Source organism: Alternaria ventricosa, assembly GCF_023758065.1.
Source record: "Alternaria ventricosa strain BMP 2768 chromosome Unknown scaffold_34, whole genome shotgun sequence".
Classification (NCBI taxonomy): domain Eukaryota; kingdom Fungi; phylum Ascomycota; class Dothideomycetes; order Pleosporales; family Pleosporaceae; genus Alternaria; species Alternaria ventricosa.
The window spans coordinates 24,037-45,840 of NW_026055714.1; the positions used below are offsets into that span (position 1 = coordinate 24,037).

The 21,804-nt window shown below is 53.1% G+C and overlaps 7 protein-coding genes across 7 annotated transcripts; 4 read left to right on the forward strand and 3 right to left on the reverse strand.

Annotated features, from left to right (window-relative positions):
- Positions 1–1,572: 1,572 nt before the first annotated feature.
- J4E93_010671 (uncharacterized protein) lies at positions 1,573–2,232 on the forward strand (the record flags this gene model as incomplete). The annotated part of the gene is made up of 1 exon (XM_049348549.1): positions 1,573–2,232. The coding sequence occupies one exon, from the start codon at positions 1,573–1,575 to the stop codon at positions 2,230–2,232; it is 660 nt and encodes a 219-aa protein (XP_049194237.1).
- Positions 2,233–2,751: 519 nt separating this feature from the next.
- On the reverse strand, positions 2,752–3,336 carry J4E93_010672 (uncharacterized protein; the record flags this gene model as incomplete). Its single annotated transcript, XM_049348550.1, has 3 exons — positions 2,752–3,018; positions 3,072–3,252; positions 3,299–3,336. The coding sequence occupies 3 exons, from the start codon at positions 3,334–3,336 to the stop codon at positions 2,752–2,754; spliced, it is 486 nt and encodes a 161-aa protein (XP_049194238.1).
- Positions 3,337–3,835: 499 nt separating this feature from the next.
- J4E93_010673 (uncharacterized protein) lies at positions 3,836–4,717 on the forward strand (the record flags this gene model as incomplete). The annotated part of the gene is made up of 1 exon (XM_049348551.1): positions 3,836–4,717. The coding sequence occupies one exon, from the start codon at positions 3,836–3,838 to the stop codon at positions 4,715–4,717; it is 882 nt and encodes a 293-aa protein (XP_049194239.1).
- A 580-nt stretch (positions 4,718–5,297) lies between these two features.
- On the forward strand, positions 5,298–6,836 carry J4E93_010674 (uncharacterized protein; the record flags this gene model as incomplete). The annotated part of the gene is made up of 2 exons (XM_049348552.1): positions 5,298–5,306; positions 5,475–6,836. 2 exons carry the CDS (start codon positions 5,298–5,300, stop codon positions 6,834–6,836), a joined length of 1,371 nt encoding a protein of 456 aa, XP_049194240.1.
- A 3,483-nt stretch (positions 6,837–10,319) lies between these two features.
- On the reverse strand, positions 10,320–11,793 carry J4E93_010675 (uncharacterized protein; the record flags this gene model as incomplete). Its single annotated transcript, XM_049348553.1, has 4 exons — positions 10,320–10,577; positions 10,627–10,990; positions 11,040–11,532; positions 11,637–11,793. 4 exons carry the CDS (start codon positions 11,791–11,793, stop codon positions 10,320–10,322), a joined length of 1,272 nt encoding a protein of 423 aa, XP_049194241.1.
- Positions 11,794–12,427: 634 nt separating this feature from the next.
- J4E93_010676 (uncharacterized protein) lies at positions 12,428–14,327 on the forward strand (the record flags this gene model as incomplete). The annotated part of the gene is made up of 2 exons (XM_049348554.1): positions 12,428–12,663; positions 12,713–14,327. The coding sequence occupies 2 exons, from the start codon at positions 12,428–12,430 to the stop codon at positions 14,325–14,327; spliced, it is 1,851 nt and encodes a 616-aa protein (XP_049194242.1).
- Positions 14,328–15,641: 1,314 nt separating this feature from the next.
- J4E93_010677 (uncharacterized protein) lies at positions 15,642–20,853 on the reverse strand (the record flags this gene model as incomplete). The annotated part of the gene is made up of 4 exons (XM_049348555.1): positions 15,642–19,845; positions 19,901–20,212; positions 20,264–20,387; positions 20,445–20,853. The coding sequence occupies 4 exons, from the start codon at positions 20,851–20,853 to the stop codon at positions 15,642–15,644; spliced, it is 5,049 nt and encodes a 1,682-aa protein (XP_049194243.1).
- Between the last annotated feature and the right edge of the window lie 951 nt (positions 20,854–21,804).

Genomic DNA, 21,804 nt, shown 5'->3' on the forward strand with positions numbered 1-21,804 from the left:
ATTACTGCTGCTGCTACTCATGACCAACAAGCTCTGCCCGCGAAGGGTTGTTGGCACGAGTGGTTTCGTTTCGTGTTTGTCATGTCTCGTTGTTATTACGAGTTTGGGATGCTTCCTTCCGTTGGTGCGCAAATGTGCATCCTCTCGTGTCCATTTCTACCAACAATCTCCTGATCTTTATTCCAAATGACAGAGCTCCTGTGACTTGGATTGTTTGATATATCCACATTTTTGGTCTAGCCCAAAAAGGCAGTCGTGTCGGGCGATACTGCATTCTTCTCTAAAGATAGACAGGCGCACTATGGAGATCATTCCACAAGCGATGTTGGGACATGGTCACTTTACGGAGCGTTTTAATCGCTGCTCAGTCCCCAATCGATCGTGCAGGCACCTTCCCCAGACTCTGCAAGCCGTTGCCGCCAGCTGTTGCTCCTAAATGCTACAATGCCTTGTTCGCTTGTCTTTATCCTTGGAGTTTGTCTAGTGCGATGCCAGGAGAGACAAATCAGACGTTGTTTCGAAGTACATATTCGATGCCTATTCTAGACGTTTGGAGCATTCGCGCGGGTCTTCTAAGTTTGCCTGAATAGCCAGGTAATTCTGTTGCGCGTACCCTTGCTCCCTTGCTATCGGGGAGATGTTGCATTGACGGTAGACGGCACCTCTGCCGAAACTTTTCGTCTATTGCGACGAGGTAACAGTCACTCGGATGTGCTGATCAACCCTTGCTGAGTACTAATCATCGTACGCAGGGATATCTCTGCAGGGAAGCCGTTAGATGCCGGATACGCAGATTAAGGTGTGGGTTGGGCTAGAACGTGTCGTGAAAGTTGGGAGTCCCTGCATGTATACTCTTTTGCAACAGAGAGATTAGCTGCAGGATGGAACGTTGTAATAAGTACTGAAGTATACTTGAGACGCGATAACGATAACTTGGGAACAGCATGTCGCCCAGGCCCGCCATCATGCTAGGTACTGACACGTTCAAGCACGAGAAACAAAGAAGTGCACGCAATGGGATCGGGAACTCAGCTTGAAAGAGGCACTCGAAAAGTATTGGCTACTGACTTGGAATGCTGGTAGATGTTCACACAGTCTCTCTTGTCTGCAACGTCCTTGCTAAGACTTTAAGGACAAGAACTAGCAGCACCAGCCAGTGTGGTCCTCTGGAATGTCGTATCGTCGCATCACCCCACATTCAATTCCCCAGTCACGCATGCCCTTTCATCTGCCAATTCGCTTGAGGCTGGCTGGCCCAAACATCTCCTAACCACAACAGGAAACACAAGTACTTTACCCAAATTACACGAACCGTATCCAACAGCCTCGAACACCAACTACTAACCTACCACCTCGGGCAGGTACAAAGTGGCAAAAGTGTGTCTAAACTTTGGTTCAAATGATGCGTATAAATGAAGTGGTATGCCGGCTCCGTGTAGATCTCATGTATCTCTCTTGATATATCTACCCCAGACCCTGAGATTTCTTGCCTTGCAAGCGAGCCCCACCGATTTCTTGTCTTTTCCCCAACAATAGTACTCGACGTTAAGAAACAGTCAGACAAAATAAGAGATGCAGTACCGATTCGTATCCGTTCTTGCTGCTGGTGTGTTGGTTGCTGTTAGCAGCGCCGCACCTGTGCCTTCAGCTGAGGTAATTGACTTCGTCATTATCACAGATGTACAAGCTGACGAAGAACAGGCACAAACCCTCAGCCCCACCAACCCAGACGACATCCAACTCGGCAAGCCCTCCAGCGAGATCATCTGGAGCAAGCGCGACGACGAGCCGACCAACCCAGATGACGTGCAGCTCGGTCCCCCAACCAGCGAGATCATCTGGAGCAAAGACAAGAAACGCGCCGTCACTTGGAGTGAACCCAAAGACAAGAAACGCGATGTCACTTGGAGTGAACCCAAAGACACCTTCACCATCAGCAAGCCCAAGACTGTCGTAACATGGAGCACAGCGAAGCGCGACACAGTCACGCAACCCGACACCATCGAACTGGGAAAGCCTAGCTCCGAGGTCAGCTGGGGTAAGAGGGATGGGACTGACCCTGCTGATACCATCGAGCTTGGTAAGCCAAGCACGGTCATCACGTGGGGCAAGGAGAAGCGCCAGACGCTTGGTAACCCGGACTCGGAGACGACGTGGGGAAAGCGCGAGGCGGAGAAGCCGAAGGATAGCTTCAAGCTTGGTAAGGCTACTACGGTCGTTACTTGGTCTTGAGTGTTTCGATCTCTGTATGGTGAGTTTGCTTCAGGTATCTTTGTTGACCTTGTACGCTGACGGTTTCGTAGCTCCCACGGAGGATTCTGTTGCTGTTTTTGTAGGTAGAGTTTGGAGGTAGATTCCACCGTCGCTACTTCATCGTGGCTGGTAGCTGAGATGTAAAACTGTGATATCCGTAGGGCTGTGTGCCTGGTTAGTACTTCCAATATACTATGTTCGATAGCTTTGCTGTTCACGAAACTTGATGTGCAGTCTGAATGTGTGCAACTTGTTGCATCTCACTTTGCAGTCTTTGTTGAGCATTGCTGTCGTCATTGACGTACATGTGCCTTCGTATTGTGTGTAGACATAGACCATCTCTCTTGACTTGCGCGTGACTCGCTCGGCACCGTCGTGATGTACTATAGCCACCTCCTTGCATTTCTCTTACCCTATCAGCTCGACTATACCACGCCCGGTGTGCACTGGTCCAAGCTGTACAGACTGCTGTGTAAATCTTCCTCTTTTCTGCGCAATCTACGCGCGACGTATTTCCCACTCGACGTTCGTGATGCTAACTTCCTCGCCAGCTTTCTCGTCGTAGTCGTACCATTCGCCGTCAGGTAACTCAATACCAGAGAACTTGGTGCCGGATTCCGTGCCTGTCGCAAGGAACTCTCCCTCGGCGATGAATTCGACGAACTCTAGGCCTCTGCAGTCGAACATCAGGATGTTGGTCTTCTTCGGTGGGTCGCTTTGTTCGTAGGAGGTAGGTGCGGCTGTGATGTTCGCAGAGTGTTCTCTCTATCGGCTATGTCAGTGTTGAAGGCAGAGAGATGGGTGTAGGGCAGAAAGACCTTACAGTTCTTACACCTCCAGACAAAGTTGGCTTCACCCTTGCTGCCGCTCTGCTCGTTCATCTCGAAGCGATTGACCGAGACGGGATTGGGGTGTATTTCGCGACATGACGTGCATTGGACTTTGAATGTGTAGAAAAAGGGCGCGTCTTCCGTGTCATTGGGGCGGAGATCGGTGACGCTGAAGGGTGTTAGTAGGGTAGACACGTGGAGGTAGGGAGACTCACCCGTGCAGCTCTGCTTTCAATGCTAGTGCGAGCACCATGTTGACAGTGTTGATGTAAGCGTTTGAGAGAATCCCGTCGCATCTCGTTGCGCCTCTGGTGATGCGCCCCGCCCCCACTCGCACGCGAGCTGCTTTGGAGCTAGCACGCAAAGGGCAAGGCCGTGTTACCGTGCATCGCAGCTTTCTTGCGCTCCAAATCTTAATCACGCATTGCACTGCAAACATACAAGAACGTGTACATTATCGAATTTCCATTCCTTTCGTCTGATAGAGTATAGCCGCATAACCACTCTTACTCTCCGGTCCAACTAGACGAGTCGGCAGAACGCGACTTCCAAGCCTGCGTCTCCCCTGTCCACTTCCAGACGACCATCGAACGCAGTTCCCGCAGGAAGTCCTGTACTTGCTACGACCCTTCTTGCACATAGTCGATTTCTCAAACGACATCTTTGCCGGCTACCTTGTCCAGCAGCGCCCCATCCTTGGCCACTCCCTTCAATCCTGACCGCTACTTGGTTCTAATCTCCGTCATTTCAATATGGTCAAATTCTACCCGTCTCTTAACGAGAACCACATCGACTTCATCTCCAGTCAACCACTCTTCTTCGTGGCCAGTGCGCCATGGGCTGGAGACCACGTCAACATCTCGCCAAAAGGACACCCTTCGAGAACCTTTTCTGTCCTCGGCCCGAACACCGTTGCCTATTTGGACGCAACCGGCAGCGGTTGTGAGACCATCTCTCACGTCTACGAAAATGGCCGCGTTACCGTAATGTTCTCTTCCTTCGGCCCTTCGCCACAGATCATGCGACTGTTCTGCAAAGGAAGGGTAGTCGAAAAGTGGGATCCGTACTACGGACAATTGCGCGCTAAGATGGCGTCAGAAAACGGCGACGAGGTCGATGTCACGGGTGCAAGAGCTATCATCGTGTTGAAGATCCAGAAAGTGCAGACCAGCTGTGGTTTTGGAGTACCTCAGATCAGTGGCGCAAAGACGGACGAAGCAGCGGGTGACGCAATCGCTTATGTGGATCACGATCATGAAGACGGCGAAGAGAACGGCTTCAAGCAGCGGGATACCATGGACAACTGGGCGCGAAAGCAGCTCGAAAAGCAAGAGCTCGCCGACTATCAAAAGCAGTTCAACCACCGCTCGCTGGATGGTCTACCGGGTATGATGAGCGCGCGACGATCGCATGACGAGAACATCGCTGTGGAGGATACGAAGGCGTGGTTCAGGAAGGTGAGCAGACAGCAGGACGCTGTAGCTCTGGGTGTTGGCTTGGGCATTATATTGATGCTGTTGCTGAGTCTTGTTGGTGTACTCAGCATCAAACCGATCTTCTTGCAGCACATACTGAATGCGCAACGAAGGCAATTGGGCTTACCGGAGGATCATTCGTGGAAGAGCGAGCTTTGAGTGGCTTTGGGCTTGTCATCGCATCGCATCGCAAAAGCTCAAAGCGTTATTCCGTAGACTCAAATTTCCCAGTAATGGAGAATAGGACACAGATCTATTCTCAGTTTATATCTCCATATTTCATAACCTTCCGAGGCACCGTTGTTTGCCAAGCATGCACCGCCACAGGATTGTGGATTCGGCCTTAGGCGTCCCAGCCGTGCCGTCTTCCTTGCGCGCCATTCCCCATCTGTCCTACCTTCCGGGCTGGCGGACTAGCATCTCAGTTCAAGTCCATACTTAAGTATACTTCACTCCCGGACAATGTCGAGCTTATTCATGTGACAAGTACCTATGTACCTGACCGTACAATGCGCCTCCTCCACATTGCCGACGATGAACGCCTCAGCCTCGTGGAATTCATCGAAGATGACATACCGCCATACGCTATCCTCTCACATACCTGGGGCCCAGATAGCGAAGAAGTCAGCTATCGCGACATGATAGATGGAACTGGAGAACAGAAAGAAGGACATCGCAAGATTCGTTACTGTGCGGAGCAGGCTCTGAAAAACAATTTAAGATATTTCTGGGTCGATACATGCTGCAGGTAAGTTGTTCATCATTCCGATGAGAACTCGACTAACGCGATCGTTGATAGTGAGTGTTTCTGTCTATTGCTATAAAGTAGCTCGCTGGAAGCCGTGCCGTTGTATATCCGCTAACAACCACATCATCATTCCCAGTCGACAAATCCAGCAGCGCAGAGCTAACAGAGTCAATAAACTCCATGTTCCAATACTACCGACAAGCCATCGTCTGCTACGCCTATCTCGAAGACTTCCCCTCAGGCGCCTTACTCAAAGGAGGACTATCCCAATGCCGGTGGTTCACCAGAGGCTGGACGCTACAAGAACTGCTCGCTCCAGGCATCGTCGAGTTCTACGCCCAGGGATGGAAGTTCGTTGGGACGAAACATGAGCAAGCGGCCGCCATATCCAGGTTCACGAATATACCTGAGGCGGTGTTGACGCATGCGCGGAGGGATATTGTAGCCGAGCAATCTGTGTCTGCGCGCATGTCATGGGCTTCGCAACGGCGGACGAAACGGAAAGAAGATATGGCGTACTGCCTTCTTGGTATCTTTGACGTTAACATGCCGTTGATATACGGTGAGGGCACAAAGGCGTTCCGACGTCTGCAAGAAGAGATCATCAAGCGCGACAACGACCTCAGCATCTTCGCCTGGAATAGCATGTCGGGGTATCAGAACAACGACCTCGTTGAAATATTCGCAAGCTCCCCAGCTGCATTTGAGGATGTATTCGCTTCAAGCGCCCACAAACACCAACTAGCCGAGTTCTCCGTCACAAACCGCGGCCTCCTACTCGGCGGCGACTTCGAGATCTACGGCTGGTACGGTGAGCGCGGTTACACCGACATCCCGAAACACTACGTCCTCCTTGTCGGGGAATCGAAGAAAGACGACAGTAGTATAGGAATCTTTCTCCGGAAATGCGGTCCGGGGCTGTTTTGCCGCATTGGCGGGTTGCCTTTGGCCAGGCTGCCGAACAAAATCATCACATACTCCGCGCGGGAGCTCATGCATTCAGTCTACCTCTCAACAGATGCCTTCCTCAAACACTCAATTACCCGGCTGGTGTCCTTCCGTCACGATGGCCTGCATATTTCAGTCCAGGAACATTTGCGAATGCGATCGGTGGCACCGCTGCATGCATGGGATCATCTCGACAGAACCTTCCTGGTTCCGAAAGTCTGGGACCAGAATGCCAGCCAGTTGGTACTTGCTGCTCAGTTCAGCGTAACGATTGCGGGGTATACAGCCGAGATAGTGGTTATTTGTCCCGCTCATAAAGATCAAACTCCGATAGTATTCCTCGCGAAGGATTATCTTCGCGAGACGAGATTCTTGTTCGCAGACAAAGTTGGTAAGGAGGGTATCTTATGGGAAGACTTGGTGAAAGAATTACCCAAGCTCCCGTTCCTGAACAAGGGCCATGTTTATGTCAAACCCAAGCATGCCTTCAAGATTAGCGTCGGTTTACAGAGGATCAAAATTGATACCGATTGTGGCCCGATCAGTGTCAGAAGCTTGACCTCGTCAGTTACACCTGTATAGTTCAACATAGATAAACGCCGACGTAGTTGGATCTCGCCACAATACTTGGGCCACCCTCCAACAGGTAACACTCGATAGCTATGATTTTCTTTCTAGGATATATAAACGTTGTGTCTCACACATCAATCTCTCTAAATAGCTCTAATGATAGAAGATACAGGTGGCAGCGACATCGACGGACTGAAATGGCTATCGTCGTAATTTCCATCGTTTTTTTAGTCTGCCAGTTATTCCAGATAGGGGAAGGCGAAGGGGAGAGAGAGAGGCAGAGGGAGAAAAAAAGGGAAGGCTTCTAGCCCGTATTGGCTCACATGTAACAGCCGTGATTGCGCAATCCTCATCATCTTCATCATCATCAGTATCTTCTTCTTCATCGGTATCATAGTACCCTGTATCCCATCTTTTCCTCTTGATGATTCCACCAATATTGACTTCCATCCTGTTCTCGTATGCCTCAAAGTACGGAACAGCATTTTCTTCATCGAAAGCATCTGCGGTATGATGTCCATGATGCCTGAGTGCCTCACACCATTCATCCCAACAATCGTTGAGTTTAGCCTCTACAGAGGCCCCAGTGCATGATACGTTGCACAAGATTAGGGCACCAAGGAAATCTGCGTCCGTCCGAAAATTGGAATCCGTGTGTTTTAGAGCTGTTCGACCAAATCGAAGAAACATGAAATATGCTATGGCACTTCGGTCTTCAGGGTATTCCTTCGCGCTATCCGCTCCAGCAGTAAACAGTAGCGAAAGTAGTTGTTGGGGTGGAACGTACTCCCAAATACGATTGTGCATCATAGCCTCGCCTCTGAGCCATTCATCCGGCAATCCAGTTAACAGGTCAGGGTTTTCTTTTTCTAGCATCTCAATACAGATGACGAACAGTGGCCATGCTTCACCCCAGTCTCTTCGAGCATATGCCTGAATAGATAGTGTGAGGGCAACATCGGCAAATTTGAACGCAGAATATGTGACTTCTTCACTGAGATATTCTATCAGTTGTCGCGTCTTCGGATTGTGCGTGATATGATTTTCTGAGAAGAGCAGGAAATCATGCAAGAACTGTTGTGACTTGGAGGGGTCAAGAGCATGGATGATTTGGTTCGTGCGGATGCCATGGTTTAGGAGATAGACAAGTGCGTCTACTCGGATCGTGTCTACAGCAGCCTGACATGCAAGCGATTAGTGTCAAGCCCAATATTAATGGATGGCACTACATACCCGGAAATAGTAGTTGGAGCCTTCTTCGTCCACGTGGAAGGGCGAGATTGTCCCATTACGATAGGCAAAGTCAATTTCCGCAATGGTTCCACGATTAAAAAGTCCCCAGTATACGTGGATCATATCTTCAACCCTGGTGAACACGTTGAGTTCTGTTTGGACCCTTTGCTGGGACGTCCCATCTGAGACGCGGCGGAAGCGTGCGTTCACAGCAAGTGTCGAGCGATTTTGGGTGATCATACGGGACAGACCGACTTCTAATCCAGTCTGGTCATGACCCTCGGCAGATCGTGCTGCCGGAATCGAGATATAAACTTCTCCGGAAGGTGTTTCCATTGACCACATCCGATTCGATGGTCGTACATTTGAGCGCGGCATGACAGCCTTCCCGTTAGCGTGGAAGCTTCCCTTCTCATAGCCTGAGTGAGGCCTTTTGAGTTGCTGTTCGATACCCATATTTAAGCTACTACTTTTTGATTCCAAGGGATAACACCATTCATCGATCGATCTCGCTGTTGAGCCTGGAAAACGAGCCGCGCTTTCTTGCGCTGCTGATGCAATGAGTCGTCGAAACTCCGTCTGAAGCCAATGCACATCGTTCACTGAGATTTCTTGATTGTGGTCAGCGATCAGACTTTGGAGTGCAAACTCTAGGTCACTCTGGAGAGGCAATAGATAGGCCATGATCATATCGCGATCTTCCCCAAAGAAACGAATTTTACGATGATACTGGACAGGCTGTGCATCACCAAGTCCGAGCGCTTTCCTGAGCTGCTTGATCTCGGATGTGAGTACAGAAATTGATTCCTTGGTATCTTCGTGCTGGCGTGCAGCATGCTGAGTGGAGAGTGCTACTTTTTCGTCAACAGCTGAACTATGGCGGCAGTTCTGCTTAGCTAGACGTCTCAGCTCCTTCTGGTGAGCGATGACTTCATGGCTCGCCGAAGACAGCCTAGACAGGATATGTCGTTGAACGTCCTCGCTTCTCTGGCTCTGCGAGCTATGTTGAGCTTTGAGCGTAGACACAATCTGTTGTTCGTGGTTGGTATGCATTGCGAGAATGCGGCGATGATGCGCATCGAGCTTGTCTTCGATGGCTTGACTCCGAGTGTCCAGTGTGGTGCATAAGGTCCTTGAGAGACTAATGATACTTTGAGCAGTCTCCGCTTGTCCACGTGCAGACAGTTCACTGTGACAATCAGAGTCAGTAGAGTTCATGTGCTGGAATAGGAGATTCGCAATGCGTATTCCAGACATACCTGCATGCCAATGTCAAAGCACCAGAAAGAAGTAGCTTGTTTGATTCCAGATTTCTGATAGCTTTCTCAATTTTGGCATCGTTGAGAACGTATTTGACTCTACTCCACGTCTTGCTTCCCTTGAACTTTGTGGTCATCCCCTTGAGACTCTGCAGCTCACGATTGAGAGCCTTGACAGCCGAATCGAGAGAGACTACAGCTTCAGCCTTAGGAAGTGAAGACTGAAGAGTGTCAAGACTTGTCAGACATGCCTTAGATGCCTGAGATAATTGTACTGTGTCGTTTATGCTGTTCGATAGTTTCGCAATGTTGCGTGGTGCATCCTTCACCTCAGAAAGAAAGCCGAAGACTTCGCGACCAGTTCGTATAACGACGTCGACGACTCCAACAACGGCAAACGTACCAGCCGCTGTCTCGAAGGCCCCGGACATGGCGCAATTCGTGAACGCTGCGTACCACACTTGAACAGCATGCAAGCATAGAAAGAAACCAGAGGCGACAGGAAGTTACTGAGAGGGAAGTTTCAGTTTCCAGTCCCTGAAGGAGAGCTTTTGTTCTGAGGAGCGCAGCCTTACTGCACTGCCCCACTACTACACTGCCTCACTATTACACAGCCCCACTACTGCACTATCCTACCACTACTACTATCCCACCCTATTCCTGCTTTCCCCAATGGATCTGTCTTGGACGAAAGCGAGGAAGTAAGAGATGCTCAATACAAGGCTGGAAAGCATGATTTGTCGAACGGGAAACCATCGCACGCTAGACGGGCGCATCTGCTACGCGAAACGTGTTTGTACCATTGTACTACCAGAAAATCTCATCAACGCAATATCGTACAAGCCATGTCAAGGCAAAGATTGTATACATGCCATTCTTTCGTTCATCTCCCAGGGGTATTCAATTCTCCGCTTCTCGTCGTATCGTAAGAACGCATATACACAATAACCCACATCATTCATCTCCTGCGGTCCATAAACACACAACACCAGTATAGCGTCTTCTACAAGAAGTATTCACCGCGACCTCCACGACCCGCGGGGACGGCACGCTTATGATCTGGAACGGCAGAGAAGATTTGGAACTCCGGCTTGAGGTCCTCGCCTAGGTTCATGATGGAGGCGACGTTTCCGCAGCGGTAGCAGTAGTTGGGTGCTGACCAAACGGTGACGACGTCTTTGTCTTTGAAGTGGTATTTGTAGCCTTCGTTGACTAATTGATGGGCGCGTGCGATGAGTTGGAGGCCGTTTACGTGGTTGAACTGCGATAATCAGCGATGGGATAATGGATGAGCGGGAATGAATGCATACCTCTGAAGACACCTTGTCTCCAAATAGCCAGCCTGCTCCTCGGGGTGAGACAGCCCACGTGTCGACATCTTCGGGATCACTCCAGACGAGATCGCAGAACGCTCCTTCGTGTGGGATCTCTTGGGCTCGCGCAACAACGCGGATCTGGTCTAGTGTTCTGATCTCCGGACTCAGACCGCCATGTACGCAGAGAACTTTTCCGTCGACGATAGCGGCTAGGGCAAGGAAATCGAAGACTTGGCAACAGGCCTTCCATACCGAAGCGTTGCCGTATTTGGTCTGACATTCCTCGTAGAAACCGTAGACTTGGGTGATTTGTCTCGACTCGTGGTTTCCGCGGACGAGAGTGACGCGGTCAGGGAATCTGTCTTTATTAGTACCTTGTACGTCGATTTTCGCGGCTGTTGACCTACTTCGCCTTCAAGCACATGAGAAGGGTAAAGGTCTCCAGACTGAAGTATCCTCGGTCGACAAAGTCACCCAAGAAGATGAAGTTCTGCTGGCCATTTCCACCCACTGTGTTCTTGGTAGAGTCTGCGTCAGATGCTGAACCGAGACTCCGCCTGTCGTGAACGCTCCTGCTTCGGCCGCGTTCCTCCTCCTCTTCGTCGTCGCCCTCTTCATCGCCATCGCCGCCAGGGGGGCTTGTTGGCCCAGTGTAGTTTGGGTCGCGCTGGAATCTTCTCTTCATCTTGCGCTTAACTTTAGGGTCTGTTATGCTGGTGGGTGGCTCGAGATCGGCGGGGTTGATTGTGCTTGGTAATGTGACTGGTGGTGCGAGGGGCGCGGCAGGGGAGTCGTTGGGCATGCCGCCAGCGACACGGAAGAGCTCGAGCAGATCGTAGAATTGGCCGTGGATATCTCCGCATACTGTGACGGGTGTTCGTACGGGTTGGATGTTGGATTCTGGTAGATGTAGGTTAGTCTTATATATGGATATAAATACCATGCCACACAATAGCCAAGCTTCTCCTCTCTTGCTTAAACGATGCGGCATTGCTGAGACTCACCCTCCATCAGACATTCCTTCACAATCTCACATAGTCGCTTCATGTCGGCCTCGGGCAGGTACTTGCATTGCTTCGCCTGCTCCAGCCATTCATCCGGCCCTGCGCCCTTTGCGAGGCGCGCGGGCCCTGGCTGTGGTACGTCGCTATCTTTGCCCATATTCCAGTCGTGCTCTAGCTCAGAATGAATAGTGAAAGCTCGATGCGGTGCGTTTAGGTCGGGATAGGCGACAATGGCAGCGGGAGGGAGGCGGGTCGTGTGCCGATGGGGGTGCTGAAGGGTGCGCTATAGGGTATCATGGGTCAGCGTGGCTCGCAGTGAACGTGTGCGCAGTCAGCGGCAATTGGCTGCGTCGTGGGCAGCGCAAGGTTCGGTGTCTTGAGGATATATCGGCGTGGTTGAGGTGTAGTCGAGACGCGGGCGCCGGTGGGGCAGCTGCCGCCCCTCGGCGCTTGCCGTTGCGCCTGCCCTCGCCCACTGTCTCGTGAAGGCGCGCCCGTTGTCGCTGCGTCATTGCCGCAACTCTCACCATAACTCGCCGTGTCTGGTACTGCCTTCTCAAGTGGTCCCTCCAATGTCCTCACCTACAAACCGGCGCTCCCTCCTCCATCTCACCTCTGCCCAGCGACACGCGCGATAAATTCACCCGGCACAGGCTCTTGAATACGACTACTGCCACGGTATATACTATGTTTGTGTATGATAAACAACCATCGCTAACAGCTAGCTATAGAGAAGAAACATCTACTCGAGCATACCGAGCCAACGCACAAACGGGCATCATCGCGCCCTCATGGCCCCTCCGAATAACCCCAACGGCGTCCTGCCAGTCACACTTCTCCAGAAGAACGCTCCAGCCCAGTCGCCTCGCGGGCCCAAAGCAGCCCAGCTCCGTTTGAAGCTGATATGTCGGCGACTTCCTCCTGGTCTTACCAAGACCGAGTTCATAGAGGCCCTAGGCGACGAGTGGAAGCTTGGTGCTGGCAAGATCGATTGGATGAATTACAGAAAGGGCAAGATTTCTACTGAGTACACCTCCCCTTCCCGTCTTTTAGAGACAGCCTATTGACCCCCGCAGTGCCGCCAAACCCTCCAAGCCAGCGCGCGCATACATCCACGTTACCAAGCAGGACCACGTCAAGGCACTCGGCGACCACGTGCGCGCAGTCACCTTCCACGATGCCACCAAGTCATGGCAGGACCCCGCCCTCGTCGGCCCGCCTACGCTCGAATACGCTCCCTACCCGAAGATGCCTGGTGGCCGCCGCAGGAACGACAACCGCCAAGGCACCATCGATCAGGATCAGGAATTCAAGGACTTCCTCGAGAGCCTCACCAACCCCATCACGAAGCCTCCGGCCGCCGAGAATGAAGGTCAGAAGGAGAAGGTCAAGACCACTCCTCTGATCGAAGCGCTCCGGGAAAAGAAGGCTAACAGGGAAAAGCCGAGCGCAAAGGCGAATAGAGGTCGTGGAGAGGGCAAGGATGATGGTGAGAAGAAGATACTCGCCAAGCCAGGCAAGGAGAACGCCCTCAACTCGGGAGATAAGAATCGCCGCATAAGCAAGGCTGACAAGGCTCAAGCCTCCAAGGAGGCTGTCAAGATCCTTAACAAGGAAGCGTCGTCCTCCAAATCATCTGCCTCAGCCTCGGCGGACAAGGCCTCTGCCAGCCCAGCACCGGAGCGCAAGCGTGGTAACGTCGCACTCGCAAAGTCGATGCTGCAGCGTGACCTCGGTGTAGGACCTGCCCCCACTCGTCGACGTGGAACGAAGCGCGAAGTTGGTGCGCCTGCGCCCGAGTCCAATGCGCAAGCAAAGGAGACCAAGGCAGTCGAGGAAAAGGCCAAAGAGTCGCCTGCTTCTCAACCAGCAGCAGCAACTCCGGACAAGAATGCGCAGGCAAGCAGGAAGGAACGCCCAACTCGTGCAGAACGGCGCGCATTCAAGGCCAACCAGGGCGACAAGCCTAACGACAAGGCTACCGCCAGCGATGTCAAGCCCCAGACACCACTGAAGACTCCTGCCCCGCAAATTTTGAAGAAGCCTCAGGCTCAGACTCCGACGGCTCCCAAAGGTCCAGCCGCCTCACGAGCTCCACCCACCGAGCCTGCCGCAGCCAGAAACAGCCCCGCTCCTACACAGTCGCACTCTACTCCAGCAAAGGCCGATGCGGGACCCGTCCAGGCGCACAACAACACCCCTAAAGCAGCACCAGCTCAACCTGTGCCCGCACCCACGAGCAAGCAAGCGTTCCTCAAGCATGCCAATCCCAGCCAGGGCATTACCGAGCCCCTCATCGAAGAAGTCATGAAGACCTTTGGAGGTATTGACAAAGTCGAAATTGACAAGCGTAAGGGCTTCGCCTATGTTGACTTTGCCGAGCCGGATGGTCTCAAGAGAGCTATGGCCGCCAGCCCAATCAAGATTGCCCAAGGCGCTGTTCAGGTTCTTGAACGGAAGGAGAAGGTCGCCAGAGCTCCTCGCTTTAACGGTCCACCGACCGGGCCTGCTCGTGGCGGCGCTCGTGGCAACTTCGCGCCCCGTGGAGGACGTGGTGGTCGTGGGGGTGCCAGAGGAGGCGCACATGTTGGCCCTGCTCCCGCTGCGGGCGCTGGCGATGCTGCTTCGACTACGCCAGCTACCGTTGCTCCTGCTCCAGCACCTGTCGCCAGTGCCAGCACCGCTACGTGAACGAAACATGCATATTCACGTGTCAGAGACGAGACATCAGCATTTCGACGACATTCTATTGAGCATAACCGCCCTCTATATTGTAGTCCATACAACATAGATTGAGATGCCATATCTCCATGCTAGGTCTTCATCTTGCATAGCCTTCCAATCATCGATATTGAAGACCACAGCATATCAGATACGCGTACAAGAAGACACACGTATGGCATCGCAGCTCAATTGGCGAGGAGGCGACGCAACACACTTGCACAGCATGCTGTACTGCATCTGCTATATGGATATGAGTAGGTGGTGACAAGACATATACCCGAACTCAGAATAACAGGAGATTATCGAAGTAGTAGATACGTCAATAAGATGCGTGTATCTACCTACTCAACATGGTTTTCATCACACATCCCGTGCAAGATGTAGAGAGTGGATAGAGTTAGATTAGACAGAACTAGACTAAAGATGTCCTTATTAATCCTACTCTCGTACCCTGACAGTAAAAGAGTGTGTTCAAGAGAGATAGCGAGCTTTTGGTGCCGTGAGGCGCTTATCTTTGGTATATTGAGTGAAGAAACAACGCGCGCGATAATCAAAGGATGAGCAATTTCGTGGCAACAGTGATGTGTATAGACATGATGGTGGCGGAGTTGAGTCGCTTTGGGCAAAAGTACGGTGCGAGAACGACGGTAGAGCAGAGCAGAGCAGAGCAGCAAAGGACAGACGTAGCAGGCCAGAGTAAGCGAGAAAGCGCAATCATGAAGCATGTACATTAACGTTGAAGATGAAAGATTCCCAGCTCTTTTCCCCATGTACCATAAACCCACAGACCCCGTCAGTCAGTCAATCCGCCTAATGCGAATCCTTTCTCTCCCTAAATCCCCATCCTCCGAATGCAATGCTAATACCCGCCCGCCCATTCGAGAACACAAAATGCCAAAGCTAACTACATACAAAAAAAGGGTATCGACATAATCCGCCGCGAAGCGTTTAGTGGGAAAAGATAAGGTAGTTTTCCCAGATCCAGGTCTTTGGCTTGAAGATACAAAACATGTGTGGAAGGAACAAGATAAACTGAACTGCAACCCAACTCGCTAAATGATACTACGAAGAACAAGAATGGCAAGGATAAAAAGAGCAATGCGGTAATGACACGCTTGATGATGGTAAAGGATGCCAAAGGAGGTGGTGGAGAAGTAGATGTTGTTATCAACGGACAAGGGTTGCCAGGGAGAGTGTTGAAGATGCAAAGGTTTGTCGTTATAGTAGGCCGTCTCAGTTGTACATGGTATATGAGGAAAAGGGTGATGAAGGCCTAAGAGCCTAGATCATAGGGGTGTTTTCGCCGCCCTGGTATACACCAGCTTGGAGGGTGTTGGGAGGCATGTTGGCGCGGAGCTCCTTGGGGTTCCTGTAGAAAGGCTGACCGTTGTCCGGAGGAATGACTTGCTCCATGGGCTGGGGCATCGGTGGTGGTGGAGGTGGTGGAGGAGGAACCTGGTTGAAGTAGGAGTCGTGGTGGTTGCCCGAGTCGCCAGGAGGGGATCTCGTGTTTGGCCCGCGGGGGAAGGAGAACTCTGGTACGCTCTCGTAGGGCGATCGCTCAGCGCGGGTCATAGTGATAGGTGGGGACTTGGCGCGCTGAGGCCCACGGCTGGTGCTACGCATGCGTTCAGTTACGCGCTTGAAAGTCATACCCAGGTTTTCGCTCACACTGCCGCGTCCCCGACGGTGTGCATGTGGGGAGCCTGTAGCGGAAGGGTTGGTAGGTGACACTTCCATGGGCTTCTCGCCCGGGCTGTTGCTGTCGATGGCAATGTTGATCATACCGATGCCGTTGCCGTTGTGACCACCAAGGTTTAGCGGTGGTGGTGGCGGAGGCGGTGGGGTTGCTAGGTGCTGAAGCTGAGACAGTAGAGGAGGGGCTCTGTCTTCTTCCTGGTCGATGATGATGACTTGGTTCTGGTGGTTCTCGTGAATCGTCTCGGCGATGCTCGCAGTGATGGGCGGCGGGCTATGGCGCTTGTAGTTTGTCTGAGGCAGGACATCGGGCATAGTGTTCTGGCGAGAGTGACCGCGCGATCCACCTACAGAGGGGCGTCTGCCCATGGGGAAGGTAGGGGAGTTGTAAGTGCTAGATGGGAGGATGTCCTGTGGAGGTGCAGACATGGACCTTGGAGGTGCAGTAGGCTGACCAAAAGTGGTTGCGGGCAGTAGAGGCCCAATGTCGTCTGTCTCTCCCGAGTGCGAGTCTTGGAATTGCATGTTGTCTGGGATACTTGGCACGGCTGGGATGTCATCCTCATCATTCGGGTCAGCAGTCATGTACCTGGGATGGCGCATGGCACGAGGATTGGCTGGAAGACCAATTGGTACAGATGTCGTCGATGTTGGTCCTGCGCCACCAATTCTCTTGGTCATCTCCGGGTCCGCTGTTTGGCTTCTCGTAATTGGATCGCGATACATCGACATTGAGTTTAGCATGTCATCGGTGTTCGACCGCTCGTGGGACACTGGTCGGAATGCGAGATCTCCAGGATGGGGAATGACTGGAGCGGATGGCCGGCGAGCCAAAGACAGTCTGCGCTCTTCCAACTCACGAGCGGCCAGGGCCCTCCTTGACAACGTGGTAGGGCGCATGCGCGACGCACCCGAACGTCCTGAAATCAAGGAATCAGGAGAGGCATCGCGGCCGTAACCTCGTGTACGGCTAGATTCCCTCAGGAATGGCGTGGGCTTCCGGCTCACGGATCGGTCTCGTGGCGCACGGCGCTCTTCGGAGGCTTCTCGACGACTGCTTATAGCACTGTCAGAAGGCCGGCGGCTACTGCTGCGGTGTCGCTGGCGAGGTGGCTCATATCCAGCAAATCCTTCATCATCGTCGCGCTGCATGGGTTGAGGAGAGACGGGGGAGTGTTCTCCGCGCTGAGCGCTTCGTCCGCGACCCTCAACTGCACGACGACTTGATGCGCGGCTAGCGCCTCTGCTTCGGGCCCGTACGGCACCTTCAGGAGACTCAGTGCGGCGAGTCGCTGCCTTGGACGAGGATCTTGTCTTGCTGACTCCCTGTCGTGCCCGGCTGCGTGCAGTGCGGGTGCTGGCAACAGATTCTGTGACAGCCGGAGAAGCAATGCTCATCTTGTAGAACCTCTCATCATCGAAATCTTCTGTGCTAGTTCCCATTTCCTTCTTCTGTGAAGAGTAGATACCTGCGTCTTCAGGAGACATTGGCACAGGTGAGGATGGGGAACGCTTTCCTTGACGAATGTAGCGAACACCTGATCGTCCGCGGTTCTGTGACTCCTCACGAGTGCGACTACGGGTGCGTGCAGTGCGCGAAGCTGGTCTCTCCTCGTTTCTGGAGTTGGCGCGGTTCTGAGAATAGTGGTTTGCTTCTTCCAGACTGCTGATGTACTGATCAATGCTGCGTGCCTTGGCGCTCTTGATGCTTGCGCCGGTGAGAGGTGGACTGAGTCTGCTGTTGCTGTAGCCTGTCTCTGGACCTGTTTCAACTACAGCGTCCGGCATGTCAAGGTGGAGCTCTTGGATATTTCGACTGCGTGAGCTGCCGCGAGACTCAGCACGTTTCTTCTCGAGAACATCGAACACTCCAGCTGCTGGGGAAGGTAGGTGATCGCTCGATTTGCCCGGGTTGAAAGTTGCTGCGGAAAGAACGAAATCTTTGGAACCACTTGTTGCTCGGCGTGTCGAGAATGGTAAGGTCTCCGCTTCGCGGCCGATATTGTCAATGGCAGTTCTTGGATGAGACTCGTTACGCTGGCCTCGATCCGGGATGGCCAACGATGCAAGGACTTCGTTGTTGGTAGTCTTGCGACCAGCGTCAGATCGCGAAGGGAAACGCTTCCTGCTGTATGAACCTGGTGTGGCAGTTCGTGCCGATGACGGCTCCCTGGAGGCGTCACGTGCAGCACGACCAAGCCATCCACCATGGCCTACAGCTGGGCTGATAGCTGATTCTGCGATAGGCGTGACACCGGCGTTCATGGGTGTCTTTTCGTCCTCTTCTCGGACGATCTGCCTGGGTTGAGGTCCGCGCGTGAAGTCCGTGACGAGCTTGAGTGAGGCCATCCTGGCCGCGACTCGGCTACTGCCAACACTACCACTAGGAGGCGACAGAGGGGGGCTCATTTGTGAGCCTAGAAGCGCTTGCTTCTGCGCAGAGAAGACCGCATCCTGCGCACGTGGTGAGAACCAAGGCTCTGTAGTTTCGAGACCCATGCAAGAGAAACATCGTACGGCCAGCTCCGCTCTGCCGTGTTGAACTGCATGCTCTCCCCATTTGCGGACTAGGAAAGATTGCCTCTGCCAGTCAGTTGGGAATGTCAGACATGTTAGCAGAATGGCCTCCATGTAATATTTTCGAGACACGTAGACCTCGATGGCGTCGTTGTATTCACCCAGTCCGAGGAAGATGGCCACAGCGGGATGGATGTCGCCCTTTTCCAGAAGACGCTGAACGAAGGCTTCACCGACCTTCTTTTGCGAGCCTTGACCCATGTTGCTCAAAGCCAGCAACATCCAGTCAGAGGAAGTCATGGATTCGGAGCCGACCATGGAAGCCATGAGATCAGCGCCGAGGTCACCCAGCCATTTCGAAAGAAGGACAGCAGCGGCCGAGCCGGGAGAATGACGTGCCAGTTCGTCCTGTACTAAATCCTCGATGTCTTGGTCCCAACCAAACACGACCTTGAGCATATTGAGTCGAAGATCGTCTGGGGTGCGATCTGGCCCAAGATCCGTGGGGCGGAAAGGTACGTCGCTCAGCCTCATTTTGGTGAACGGGAAGAGATCCATGTGTTGGTTCTTCTTGGATTCTTCTGGGCTTCGGAGAACCTCCTTGCGCAGAGCTGATGAGCCGTACCGGGAAGATGATGCAGCTGATGAGATGGATCGAATGGAAACGCTTTCACGTGTTGAGGTGCCGGCAAGAGACGATGTGCCGGACGAGAAGATGGTACCGGAGCCGTTCGAGCTCTTCGATCTGGTGGACCTCTGCGACGCTGAGCCATGTGATGGTCTGTCATATCGGTAACGGGGAGCGCGGCCGCTGCCAGATGATCGGGAGCTCTGGGAACCTCGGCTGGATACGGGGCTGAGGGGACCAACACGATCGCGGCGCTCCTCTTCTAGCTGGTCCATCTCTTGGGCGATCTTCTGCAGCGGTGACATGGCGACACCTTCGTCCGCGCTACTTTCTGAGTCGGCAAGCATTAGTGGGAGCGACTTCGATGGAAGAGCAGTAAGTGGTGTCTCCATCTGCTTTTGCTGTTCGTCTAGGGAGCTTGGTGGAGATGGAGGCGTGTTGGCAGGTGCATGCTGAACGTTAGCGACCATGGTGGCAGGCCCATTGCTGGGGTTGATGTCGTATTGTTGAATGCTTGAGTTGCGTCCAATAGTGAATAGGGTGGCGGTAGGACCGTAGTTGCAGATCGCAGCGATGCCATCGGTTGTTGGCACAGTTTCGTACGACACTCTCTTGGTACGGACATCCCATGCGCAGGTTTGACTATATCACGTGTTAGCGTGGAGGACGAATTGACAGCGCATGCCAAGATACATACCCTTCGGTGTACTGTATGATTCTGCCGTTTTTTGACCAGGCAAACCAGCAAGGCCCGGGCTCTCTCTGTTCCTTTTGGTTTAGCACACGGATTACACATGGGGCGTCACTGCCGTGCTGGGCCTTGGGAACACTCCATACTCGGAGGTCACCGTCTGATGTTTGGGCCGCCAACATCTCGGACTTTTGCTTTGATGAAGAGCCATGCCAGGCGAGACCTGCAATAGGCGAAGGGTTTCGTGGGGTGGTGAGAGTGTGCAGGATGGTGAAGGATGGCTGCAGAGTGGCAATGAGGATTGAGCCATTGAGATACCTGCAGGTGTTAGCATTGATGCCCAATTCACTGGATGTCTCCTGTACGCACCCAATGGCGAATGTTCTGCAGTCTGAAGCTGGTGCGAGTGCGGTAATTGGGTCGAAGATGGTTCTGGCGGAGAGGTGTTCGGATGTGGAAGGCTCGAACAGGATGATGTTGCCCTGCGCGTTCCCTATGCACATGTTAGCACCCGAACAGGCAATGGCGACTGCCCGCACTCGTCACTCACCAAAAGCAACGTTTCCATTCCTCATCCACGTCGCGACGCGGATCTGCTCATACGACGCAAATCTCGCCACCTCGTCGCCCGTGAACAAGTCCCACACAATTGCAGTCGAGCCGGCGTCGTACGAGACGACTAACCGGCCGGCACCTCTTTCGCTTGTTGTGTCGACTGATATCCACGATACATCTTCCCGGTGCCTATCAAAGCGGCGCTCTATCGCCAGTGTGTCGTGGTGGAGGACCAGTATTACGTTGCGTTGCGCATAGAGCAGGAAGGAGCCTGTTGCCGCACAGGGCTCGAATGCGAACTCATCTTGGCCCGGCGTCGGGGGTTTGAGCTTGACGTCTGTGGACCGAACCGAGTTGCTTTTGATGGAATTGGAATTCGCGCGCTGTCTTAGTCCAGTCGACATGGTGAGGGCTGGATCTATGGGTGGTCGTCAGTCGGGTCGAGTCCGCAAGGGCCCGCGAAGCGCATAACGTTGAAGACGATGGCGATTTGGGATAATGGGAGTACAATCAGGAGCTTGCACAAGAGCGAGTGTGAAACTGCAAGACGTCAGGGGAATCCAACTCACTGCAGAGAGCAAGAGCGCGCTAAACAGCAATGCGCTGACAGCTCCACGGCGTCTGGAGGAGGGTACCCTTTGGCCCCGCCCCGGTCTCTACAGGGATCAAAGTTGAGGCGGTTAAACAGAACTTGGGTACCGCTTTCGTCTTATGCGGCGGTACAACAACGTGCAGCTGAAGAGACAGACAAGCAAGCAAGCAGCGAGAAGGTAGAGAAAAAGCGACAACAGCGCAGGCGATGTGTGAGTTGAAGCGCGTGGACGCCCGCCTATCACTAACGGCGCTTAGAGCTCCAAAGCCCGACTGATACTCGCTCGAAATAGTACGAATGGCATCGGTTGGTGCCGTCCAGCCAACGAGCAGCATACCCGGCAGCAAAAGGCGTTAACGGGCTGGGGTTGCGCAGCCTCATTCGCTCGCCAGCTGTGAAAGGTCGACATTGGACCTTCGGGGACTCGACGAACGAAGCAGACGCATGCTGCCATCCTGGAAGCCAAGTTGGTGACACCGCACGTTAATGGTTAGGTTCGCGCCGGCGTGCCTGCGTGGGTTTACAGACCAGCCTCTCAGAGGGCTGAACGGCACAGGGACGAAGACGCGGAAGACTGGGGTCGACAGAGTACACGAGATGGCCGCCCTCATTGGCCAGCACATGTGCCTACCGCACAATCATCACACTTTCGCGCTCGAAACCAGCGTATCAGATCGCGGTGCGGCCGCCTTGGACCGGCCCGTAAAGGATGATCCCTACGTGCTCAAGTATGCGACATGCCTCGTCGACTCGATGCATATAA